This window comes from Dysidea avara, chromosome 1, assembly GCF_963678975.1.
Source record: "Dysidea avara chromosome 1, odDysAvar1.4, whole genome shotgun sequence".
In the NCBI taxonomy this organism is placed as follows: Eukaryota; Metazoa; Porifera; class Demospongiae; order Dictyoceratida; family Dysideidae; genus Dysidea; species Dysidea avara.
Genome location: NC_089272.1, coordinates 4500068 through 4512180, shown reverse-complemented (window position 1 = coordinate 4512180; position 12113 = coordinate 4500068). Strand labels below are relative to the sequence as shown.

General features: G+C 37.6%; 1 protein-coding gene across 1 annotated transcript; it reads right to left on the bottom strand.

Moving 5' to 3' along the window:
* Positions 1–206: 206 nt before the first annotated feature.
* LOC136253754 (uncharacterized) lies at positions 207–11771 on the bottom strand. The gene is made up of 2 exons (XM_066046417.1): positions 11630–11771; positions 207–1634 (listed from the first exon to the last, which is right to left on the bottom strand). The coding sequence occupies exon 2, from the start codon at positions 1602–1604 to the stop codon at positions 396–398; it is 1209 nt and encodes a 402-aa protein (XP_065902489.1). The 5' UTR covers positions 1605–1634; positions 11630–11771; the 3' UTR covers positions 207–395.
* Positions 11772–12113: the final 342 nt, after the last annotated feature.

Here is a 12113-nt window from a genome sequence, read left to right as displayed (position 1 = left end):
GTAGCTATAATTTTTGAATCTTTTCCCCCCTTTTTCTGTGTATCTTCTGTTCAGAAGTTTTATACAGTAAGGATAATAATAATAATTATACATTGTTGATCCGAACCTGTTCTGTTGATAGTCCATAACTTTGAATCATCCATTAGTGCAAGCATAAATGCAGTACTTACTGTATCCATTATATACAGTACCTGTTAACTCACCAATTTGTATGCTAATGCTTATATATCTGAGTTAAAGAAATAGCAAAATACAATCAGCTATGTATTATGCAACCAGAAGTGGAAAAATATTACCCGTACACTTTAATTAAAGCCTATAGGGTAATTATAATGTGTATGCATGCAGTCAACCAGTCCAATAATACTACTATAAAGTTTAGCACACTTTATTCTTTAACAGTAAACTGCTGTAATGGCTCTTGTCTGCCACAGTTGAACACCTTGCAGGCCTGCTTTAGCATTACCACGATAATCTAGTGTTATTTTATGAGTCCCACTATTGAGAACTCCTTGCCACATTCCAAACATTCCACCATATGTCATCTCCCCCATGAGAGATTGAGTGTGCTTCTGGGGAACTGAATTAATACTGAGACGCATGACAATTGTCTTTCCACCAAATGGTCCAGCAAACTGATACATGATGAAGACATGAGATTGTTTGCTTAAGGATAGGGAATGAGAAACATCAGTTGGAGCCCACACATTTGAATTACCAATAGCAAAATTTCCTTTGGGATTAACTGTGACAACATTACAAGATGGAGGAAATATCATGGCATACAAGTTCTTATTGTTCTTGTAATCTTCTTTACAGTCAGTGAAGGAAAGTGTAGTCGGTGTACGATAGAGAACATTAAATTGCATATAGTTCTGAGAACGACGCTCAGCCCAGACACCATGGAGATTTAGAAATGCAATGTCACCATTCAGAAATGATGATGAGTGTTGGTGAAATCCATTAACACCTAGAGCAGTGACCACATGACTAGGAGTTGCCATTTCTGAAGAAAATTGATAGGCAGCTAATACAACTCTGGTACTTTGTAAATGCAAAACAGTTTCAAGGTCACTAAGAATACCCCAGTAGTTGTAGGCATTGATACTAGTTGGCTCTGGGTAACACTTGATACCACTAGAGACAGCACGAGAATCTTCAGCCCAAAACATATGCAGAACTGCAGCCTGCCAGTCTGCTACTCCCATCACAATATTAACTGGTGACTTGTAATGTACCTCTATTGTATACTGTCCAGGGTTAAGATTCTCCATCCAAAATCCAGTAGCTGTTTTATACAGTTGATTTCCAGTATGAACCAATGAACCAGCGTTAAACGAATTGATTTGTAGTTTACTGTAAAAGTCTTTGTTTGAGCTATGGAATGTTATTCCATAATGAACAAACACAGAGGAAGGATTCTTAATATGGATGCTGGTAGTCAGGGCATGGATAGGTTGGAAGGTAGTAGTAGCTTTTAATTGTAGCCCATCACTCACTGTAGTCTTACTGAATAATCCATCCACCATGTTTACTACTGTGCCAGCTGTAATAGTAGGCAATAAGATGGTCAACACAATGACTGGTACTGCAACTGTCTTCATTGTGAAACACAATAAGATATCTGAGAGCTTCTGTACAAAGGAAAAAAGACCAATAATTTAAATCAAGACACATTATCATACGGCCAAGGAAATCTAGTACAGGTGAATGGGGATGTGGTGTGATTATGCCAGCATAATTTTGGGCATAATAGGTATGTATGGGAATCAGGAATTATGCTAGCATTTTGAGGTGATTATAAAGCTTTAACAGTTAGAAAATCTGCAAATTGCACAATTCAGTTTAAAAGATCGAGATACTCTAATAGAACAGTCATAAATTCTAATAGAACAGTCACTGAATATTATAAAGCAGTCACATTGAAATGAAATACTCTAATACAGCAACCAGCTAAAGAATTCAAAACTATTTGAAACTTAAACATCAACGAAAATGGTCTGATACAGCACTAAACTGGCATTATTAGCCAATTATGGTGGCATAATTTTGAGAATAATGGGAAATTCTCAAAAGCGTAATAGATGATTTTTTGAGCACTGCTCAAAAGCATAATACTCAGTTATTGGAGCATAACAGCCTCATGCCTACAGGTGAACAACAAACTGTTTTATATGAGGACCAAGAAAATGATCCTTTCACACATCTGTAGCCTTATAACTTGGCAGTGGCTGGATGAAGATGTAAAACTAGTAGTGCTAACCCCCTCAGGATGCCATCTTACATACCAAATCAGTTTGCATTTTTAGGACAAACACCTTCAAAGTTTATTATTATGTTTTATTATTTCTATCCTGACTTTTAGTAGACCAGCATAGCTAGCAAAATTGAGCAGATTGTGCACTTTGTGCAGAAAGTATGAAACTTTACACATAGTACCCTGTACCTACCTATCATGAAGCGTATTTTGAGATATGGAGCTATTGCAGATTTCACCTTTGGTATCCTCTACAGTTCATTTTATGCTAAAAAAGTGACCTTTGTCTATATATCACCCATACAACACTCAAATTGTTCAAACTAGGTGCCAATCTTTATCCAAGAAAAAAAGTTGTTACTTGTTGCAAGTTCATAGGTATTCCAGGGACGAAGGAAGTAGTTGATATGAGGGGGGGCTGGGCTGACCCAGTCTTATGGAAATGATCTACATTGTCTCTGGTTTGGTAAAGTGAGACCAAAAAAAAAAGAAAAAAGGGTCACAGCCAGCTGACAATAGCTGCCCACCTCACTAGCTACGCATTTGTAGCTAATAAACTACATAAAACCTTACATAGCTCGCTACACACTGCTCTAATACTGTTACTGCTTTATTAGAGTGACTGCTCTATTAGAGTATCTCGATCTTAATCGCGGTTTTCAGCCCCACTCCAAGAAATATAATTTCGGTGTGATATCATTCTGAGGGGGGTTTGGCCCCCTAGCCCTCCTCCTTTCCGCCGCCTATGCGGTTATTCTATTACAAGGTTATGGCATTTTTCCAGCAGCAAATTCATATAAATTTAGCCTCCCACACATCCATCTGCATTCTTTTCCGGGTTTGCTATTTAATTTTTATATTTTTAAGTAACCATGAGCACTGCAGGTAACATATACAACCAAAAAAGTGGAGAGATATCCAGGGGTGGGGCATGGAGGGTATGTACCCTCCTCTCTTGAGGTAGTTGAACTAAGCTCATACGTATGATTGTTCTACGAACAATTTTAACTACAATGGGGGTTCCGTAATACTAGCAGGACTTCATTTAAGGGGGTGGGGTTTGCTCACCCCCTTTGAGAACAGGTAAAATAGCCGAGAACTATACCTGAGAATACAAGCATGAGATTACTTCCCGGGTAGGTCATTCTCAGGTACTTCAGATACCTGAGAATGCACCTGAGAGAGTCTAAAATATCCTGAGTGTAAGGCATGTACCCGCCATGTGTGTAAACTATAAACGCAAAGATCTTTATACCATTGTCCCCCTCCCTCCCTTTACTCTCATAAAACCTCATTGTGACTCCCCTTAAGTCCTTTCCTAGATGAAGGCCTGACTGATAGTACTGTTTCTAAAGCCTGTATACTAAATTTTTATTGCTGTAAAGCTTATTTGCATGGAACTCATTTTGCTATATAGAACCTACAGAATTGTGATACACAATTTGTCTAGTTGGGTATGCCCTCAGGCCTTGGGTGTGTCTCTAAAGGCAAATATTTTAAGGGGATACAAGATATAGGCATTTCAGAATTCATAATCTCCCCCTATAGTCAGTTTACAAAATTAACTGTCAATACAGTATGTTAGATACATATAAGGCTTTAAACATGGAAAAGCTTTTTCAGCAAATGTGACTGATAGTAGCATGTATAGCTTTTAAGTATGCATCAAATATAATATAGAAGCAAATTATAGCCATTAACAACCCCAAATTTGTTTAATCTGATGTCAAAACAACTAATACGACCTTTGTTAATTTACCTCACGAGAGGACTATACATAACCCCTATGCTCCACCCTGGATATCTCCACTTTTTGGCTGTTTATGTTACCTGCAGTGCTCATGGTTACCTAAAAAATAAAATAAAAACTGAATGGAAAACAAAGAATGTAGGTGAAGGGTTAATTGTGTGGGCAATTGAATTTATATAAATTTGCTGCTGGTAAAAAATACCATTACTTTGGAATGGAATAAGCTATGAACTTGCAACAAGTATCAACTTGTTTCTTGGATAATGATCTTCAATTTGGCACCCAGTTTGAACAAATCGAGTGTTGTATGAGTGAAATATAGACAAAGGTCATTATTTTTGAGCATAAAATGAACTGTAGAGGATACCAGAGGTGAAATCTGTGATGGCTCCATATCTCAAAATACATTTCATGGTAGGTAGGTACTATGTGCAAAGTTTAATGAGCCTTATCCGAAATTACGTCACAAACATAAAATGGCCACTGTAGTGTGGGGACGTTCGTAAAATTTGTATGGGCAACTATGGGAAGAAAAATTTTGAACGGCAATATCTCAGCTAAGACGGAAGATATCGAGCTCTAACCAGCAGGTATGGTTATAAATTAGCTTAGAGAATAGGAATCTAGCGTTGTTTTGAAAATCAGCCGAAAATCGCTTTTACGCACTTACTGTAACGTCTTATAGCCATACCTGCTAGTTAGAGTTGAATATCTTCCTTCTTGGCTGAGATATTTCCATTCAAAAATTTCCTTCCCATAGTCACCCATACAAATTTTACGAATGTCCCCACACTACAGCGGCCATTTTTATGTCTGTGACGTAATTTCGGATAAAGCTCATACTTTCTGCACAAAGTGCACAATATTTTGCTATGCTGCTCTATATACCATTTTATCTTTGAGCAACACATAAAAACTGTCATGACTTGAACATGCTTTGATTCTATTCAGACTTAGAGATTATAGGAGAATAGCAGAACATCTACAATCCAATTGTTATATACCGTAGATTTGATAAAGAATGTTAAAGCCATGTGCGATTATCAAAAATCACAAAACGATGAAATTTCTTGGTTTCTTGTCACCAAAGCTTATTAGTTGAAACCAAGTTTGAGAATTTCCTTCTAGTAAACCTTGGTAAAAATTATTGAGGTACAAATTTCCTGTAATGAAATGAAAATCAGAATAAAAAGATCAAGGAGTCTATATTTGGTCTTGCAAATACATAGTACATACCACAGGCTTAATCTACAGTTTTATTTTAATCATATCAGGGTCCCATCAGATTACCACCTGGGTCAACAAGTAACTCTGTTTAACCCTGTTGCATAGCTATCTTTGAAGAATCAACTTATGGTGAAATGCTATAGTCTATAATCAGCAAGTACAGGTATTATAATAAATGGGTGAGCAGGTGCCACACTAGCAAGAAGCTTCAGGTAGTCTTTCATGTGTACTCATATGATCACAACATACCATAATAAAATAAGGGTTATAGTGCTATCAAGCAATAACAACTGAAGCCTGCTAGTAGTATGTCAATTTAGACAGCCAGTCTGTCACTATAGTTACTTCAGATAAACATGTCATGTTTATTGTATCCATGTGGTTGTTAATGTGTGATCATGTGAAGTTTTATAACTACATATATACTTGTTTAGACATACGTACATCATCCATGCATGACATGATCCACTACATGGAGAAAAGAATACTTTGCCAACCACGTATTGTGCTATTCAGCAGTACTACACTGTGAAAAAAGAGGGATATAAGATGGTATTTCCAGTGGCTTATTGAATACAAAAATGCTTGGTATAACTATTATACTAACAATCTCTTGCAAGACTTCAGTTAATGTGTTAAATGGTTGTATACAATCACTGGACTGGACTAGTGGACTGGACTGGTGGACTCAGTTTTCTTTTCATTTCAGCACATATTTGGTTAATTGATTGTAGCTATTGCTACATTGAATGTAAAATATGCAGGTGGACCTGTCTACTTGGCACTATCTCTTATCTTAGGATCATGTGCAATTCTCTTTCTTGACATAATCTCTATTGTACGACTACCATTTATCTTATCATGAAGTACAAACCATACAGCACATGTGTATGTAGTGTTGTAGTAACCATGTATCCTACAAGTTATAGTCATGGAGTCGGCTAAATTAAGTGGTGACAGTTAACTGTCTTGCTATTCGATAGCTGATACAAAGGTTCTATAGTTTTTGCACGACAGCAACAACAAGTGAAATCATGTGCTCAAGATTTCAACCAATCAAGTTGATTCAATTTGAATTCTAAACTATAATTACCGCATGTGACTTCTGTTTTAGATTTGTTGACGTGCAAGAACTATTAGAACCTCTATACATAGCTGAAGTTGACAAGTCTGGCATGATCACACCTTTCTTTAGTTTGTGTGTGGGTTTCTTTAAATGTGGGGGAGTGGTCTAACTACATGAGACTAGCATACTTACAACCAGTTTCCCAAATATTTGATTTTAAAAGGGAAAATACCTAAGTCCAGTAGTCCAGTCCACCAGTCCAGTCCACTAGTCCAGTCCAGTGATTGTATACAACCTGTGTTAAATATACTGAAACCATATATGCGATGGTATAGTGTGGACATTATATTAGATATAAGCTATTTAAGGTTATGTGGTAAATAAACTGAAACCATAATGCAATAGTATAGTATGGATTATAAGATGAGTATAATACAGGATTTATATTAACACTTATTTGTATTCAATAAGCCACTGGAAATACCATCTTATATCCCACTTTTTGCACAGTGCTAGATAGTACTGAATGCAAATTATTTCTTGTTGAAATTGATACTCTAGATAACCAAAAATATTATACTGCAATTGTAACTATTTAATAGACATTGTGATACACTCTTCAGGATTGCCTGTTGATGCTGTCAGTATCTGTCTAGAGGGACATGCACTCTGTCTGCATCACAGCCATTCAACTATACATTACCTCACATCCTATTAATCATTACAGTACATAGCCAAAACTATATGCACTTTTCTGGATTTGGGCTTGTATTGTACATCGATAGTTAATCAAGTGAGATATTTTGGAAAACCATACATTTGGGCACATGAAAAATTTGTGGGAATGCTTAATTGAAAATTTCAGTGAATTTTTTTGCATATTCTGATAAAGCATCTATTAAGCCTTCTTGCTGTGAAATTTCACACCCATAGCTTCTTTATTCTAGGAGATACACTCAATTATATCAGACCATGTAGTCGTTTCACAATGTGGGATAGCAATTAACTTACAAATTGGGTGATTTGTTCATTACCAAAACCAAACATTTTCTTATCTTTAGACAACAATACAAGTGATTTAATTCAGGAAAACCACAAAGAAGACATGATTAAACTCTCAAGGATCTCTTTATCCATTTTAGATTGTAAAATGGAGATCTTTGTCAACAAAGTGATTTGTTATCAATTTGTCACACCTAATCACTATGCAGTACTATAAACCGATAATGAAAAGTTAGTTTGTTATGTATTAGATAGTAAATTAACCATATCTTTGGAATACTTCATAGTATCATCACAAAATTTTCACACTAGGTAGATAACCCTTCAGTGCTTCATTGTAGCTATAAAAAATACAGAGTTGGGGTCGTTACACTAAAAATGTAACTAGTTACATATTACTCGTTACTTTTACGCGATGTAGCGCACTACAGTTACATATTACCTACTGAAAAAAGTAACGAGTTACATATTACTCGCTACTGTGAGGGCTGTAACTAGTAATAATATTACATATTACATTTGTTCGTTACAAACTAGCTATAAAGTAAGTCCAACCTTCTAAATACAAGCTAGCTACCAGCCTACAACTACAAGTGACATGAGCGAGACATGTGTTTCTCTGGAGTAGTTCAGCCACAAATACATACTTTATTGTTGTATCTTGGCCTCAAGGGCACTCCCCATACACTATCATTCTTTCTCCATGTCTATAACGTTATCTCCAGTCTTGTCTGGACCCAAAATGCAATCAATCACGTTCCTGGATACAATGCGCCTTAAAAGGAAGTAACGCATTACATTCGTTACAATTTCCGGATGTAATATTCGCTACATATTACTCGCTACTTTGTCATGTAACGCGTTATATTACTTGTTACTGTAAAAGTAATATTATTACGTAATTTGTAACGCGTTACTCCCAACTCTGCCCAAATGTATGGTTTTCCAAAATAGGGTCACAATTATACTGTGTAATCTCATGACAATTGTGTCACTTGTAGTCACATGCTCCAACCATCTACCTGATTAGGATATATATATTATATGGACTCAAATCATTTTGTATAGTGCTACTTACATGTCACTAACATTTCACAGCAGCATATGACAGCATGTTTTAGAAATGTTTGCCCCCTTAATATTGAGTCACATCCCTTTAAATGCACAATGTTGGCTACAATTTTTCAATGAATTTACTCTGACACACATGCACATAGCTAAATATTGCTAACAAAAGCAATGATGTATGTAATGTACGTAATTTCTCATGTGTTCCTGCTATTTAGGAACTTGTGAATAAATCCCATCATCAAGAAATATAATAATATAGCTAGCTACAACAAGTCTAGAGATTCCTAGAGTAACTGGGTAGCTCATAAGCTTGGACTCATGTACACTATCTGAGAAATACAATTAGAAATCCATAAATATTTCAAATACTGAAATCTAGAATCACTTAAAGATTATTTCTGTTTCTGTCCATTCATGCATTCAATTATGAACTCGAGGGAGGCACAGCTACAAAAAACACAATGAAGATGAAGCTTATTATGATGAAGCTTATTATGATGAATTGTTATGACAGCTAACTATTTGGAGAATTTGACTGCTGAATTTTTGCAAAACAAGCAAATAAACACAAAACAAACAATGGAATTAATTTTTAGAAAGTCTTTACCTTGCTCAAACAAAGGGCAAAGAAACAAACTCTGCCCAATCCTGTACCAATGCTACACTATACCATGATGAACATCAATAACAACCTTCCGAATCAAAAATTGGGTGGCCCTATTCCTGTTGGTGTGTGTCGTGATGATAGTAACAGGCCGGATGGCATGTCATTGATTCCTTGGTGGTGGGGCTTGCCCTTGCTCTGAGACTTTACCTGTTCGACACCCTTGCCCCAGCTAATTTGTCAACTTCCACAGGTGGTGCCAGGCAGCTGGAAAATTCTGCAGAGTCAGCTAAGATCAGCAAGTATTCTTCTTTAACTCAATCTTTTTACTTCTCCCCTCTGTGTGTTAAGACCATGCAGTGCTTGGGGATCAGCGAACCAGGCTGAATGTTTACACTTGTGCTTCTTCTGGCACACTAAAGTTTTTTCCCCCAGGGTGCCAGCAACTGCATAAAAATCATGGTAAAAGGAGATTAAATATCTTAGATATACCGGAAGATGTATTTTCTAGCATTTGAACTCAGTGAATTAGCAAGAAAATAAGCTCCCACGTGAATATGGTAGTAGTGTCACGTGATGCATGGTATATATAATGCTGTGTGGTATGTATTAATTCACTCTAGGCCACCTGTGTGAACAGGTTGGATCCCTTCCCCTCCACCCATTGAATTTTTCTTAGCTGTGATCTCAGATAGATGGCATCTGTAATTGGTGGCAGTTGTGTGACAATTGAATTTTATGCATACACAGCAGAGTGAGCAGTTTTTTGGTTTTTCCTGAGTGGTTTTAAAAAAAAAAGCCACCAGGTTTTTTCCAAGGGTGTCCTGGGGCTGGATGCTCCGAATTTTTTTCTTAAGTTTATTTTATATTTGGCTAGCCCCCACTCTGCTCTTATGATCTTTGCAGTATAGAAGTAGTAATGGTGTGTGTTGCGTTAACGGTTGTAAATCTTTCTAAGTTGTCACAAAAATCACAAAAATAGCCAACCAACAGTGGTGGCACAAACCCTATGTGTTAATTGGTATGGGTAGTAATGTAAAGCATGCATCAAGTGTAAGTGTATGGTGTGGGAGCTGTGGCTCCTTGGCGCATGCGTATCTATAGCTGGGATTTTTTCCTGCATTCTTCACGTTTTAGCATGTTTCTAACTCCCAACGCCTCAGTAACTGGCCGGCGGCAAAGCAGATTAAGACAAAAACAACAACAACAACAACAGGCTTGAAGCCTTCTCACTGGCAGGTCCCTAGTGGGATATAGCATTCGCAAAATAAAATTAATTTTAATTAGTATAGCTAATTATTATTTTGAATAGCTAGCTACTTAAAGGAACTCTCTCGCACACAATTTTGGAGTTTTGGGGCTCGTGAGCTAGCTATAGCCCTTAGGGCAGGCTATTAGTTTAGTTTTGCTATATTTGCCGTGTTCATCCTTTTCAGTAGTCTCGCGCAGCCAGACCACTATTTCTCCCCACGGCGCTTATCGATTAAAGATTGTAAGCGCCTGCTCGAAATAGGGTCTGGTACACTTCCAATAGGCCAGTTGTGACAGCACCCGAGGAATGTGATGTGTCGATTACGCCGCTCGAAAAGGCGTTAACAAGCACACGTAAGAATTCGCCATTGCATGCTGGTTCTTTTTTATTTAAATTTTAAGGGTGCATTATCAACACCTATAAATTCTAGCCTTCTACGAAGTGGATATTTAGCCGGTCACCGTGCAAATATTTATTTAGCCGGTCGTTTGTTGGGAAGTGTCACCTATAACTCTAGTATCAAACACACTAGTTGTATGAAGGTAAGTTTTTGGGTGAGTTAGAGGCGAGCTAGGGTTGGAGCATGTGAAGCAAGCGTCCCGGCAAAGCCGGGCCAACCCTAGCTCGCCTCGAACTCACCCAAAAACTTACCTTCATACAGGCAGTGAAAGTCATCATTACGTTTAACAAGCAAACGTCAGGTTAGCGTTAGGGTTAGGGTCGGGTTCTGCTTTGGTTTCTTCTTCACTGGTATGGTTAGACTATGATAGTATTTTATATTTGACGGTAACATTAAATAGCACAAAAACAAAAGGAGTAGCCAGCAAGCATCGTAGAGCGTTGGTACTCAAAACCTGGATGTGTGGGTTCGAGTCCGGCTAGGTCAGGTCACACATTTTTTCTTCGTTTCTTAAACCTTTTTGTGTCACGATTTTTTCTAAGTTTTTTTTTTTAAATTGCAATGACCGGCTAAATATCAACAGCCTAAATTCTAGTTGAGGTGCAGTCACAACTGGCCTATTGTAAGTGTACCAGACCTTATTTCGAGCAGGCGCTTATAATCTCTAATCGATAAGCGCCCTGGGGAGAAATAGCGCCACGCCTAATGCCAATGGCATCGCGGGAAGATCGTACCTGTTACGACTGCGTATTTATTTACTGTTAACATCTAGCCGATAGATTACACTACTGTCTCGACTACTGTGACCGTCACGATACAGTATGTAGTTTAACGTACAATAGTTAATGCCGGCAAGTGCAACCGAACTTCATTAAGCCGGCGCACACCGACTGAATAGTTATAACATTCAGTGTAGCTTGTCGCAAAAAAAAGAAGAAAAAAGGTTTCTCGGGAATGCAAAAATTATAGCACAGTTTATTCCACGGACGAAAAGACTCACTTTCAATGAGCTAGCTATAATTATCGTGACAGCACAGTGCAGCTAGTCCTCACGATCAAATATCCGAACCGCAAACCTTCAGTTGGTCAAGTTAGTGGGGCCAGAGTGCGTGTTTTTCCTCACTGTGCGTGTTTTATGGCATGCAAAGTTTACTCAAAACAATTGTACTCTGTGGTTAATTATTGTGGTTTATTTATTTATTTATTTTAATACTTTTTAATGCAGTTCAAGACTGCATTAAAAAGTATTTTGCACAGACTTAGCTAGCAGTAAATGCTGTGACTAACTAGATGAGACTTGAATGATAGCCGCTACTGATATCTCGCATTGTCTTGCCTTGATGACCTTGCTTGGTGGGACTGTGATGATTCTGCCCGTTAGTGTGTAGCTAGACCCTTTGCATGTGAGCTGCTGCCATAGCAACATCCGCCATCTTGGAGTACAACTCGTTTTGCAACCCTCATGGCATAGCTATGGCATAGGT

Bases quoted from the DNA above. Each gene is read 5' to 3' on its own strand.
- LOC136253754 (XM_066046417.1), bottom strand. From the start codon at position 1,604: ATGAAGACAGTTGCAGTACCAGTCATTGTGTTGACCATCTTATTGCCT.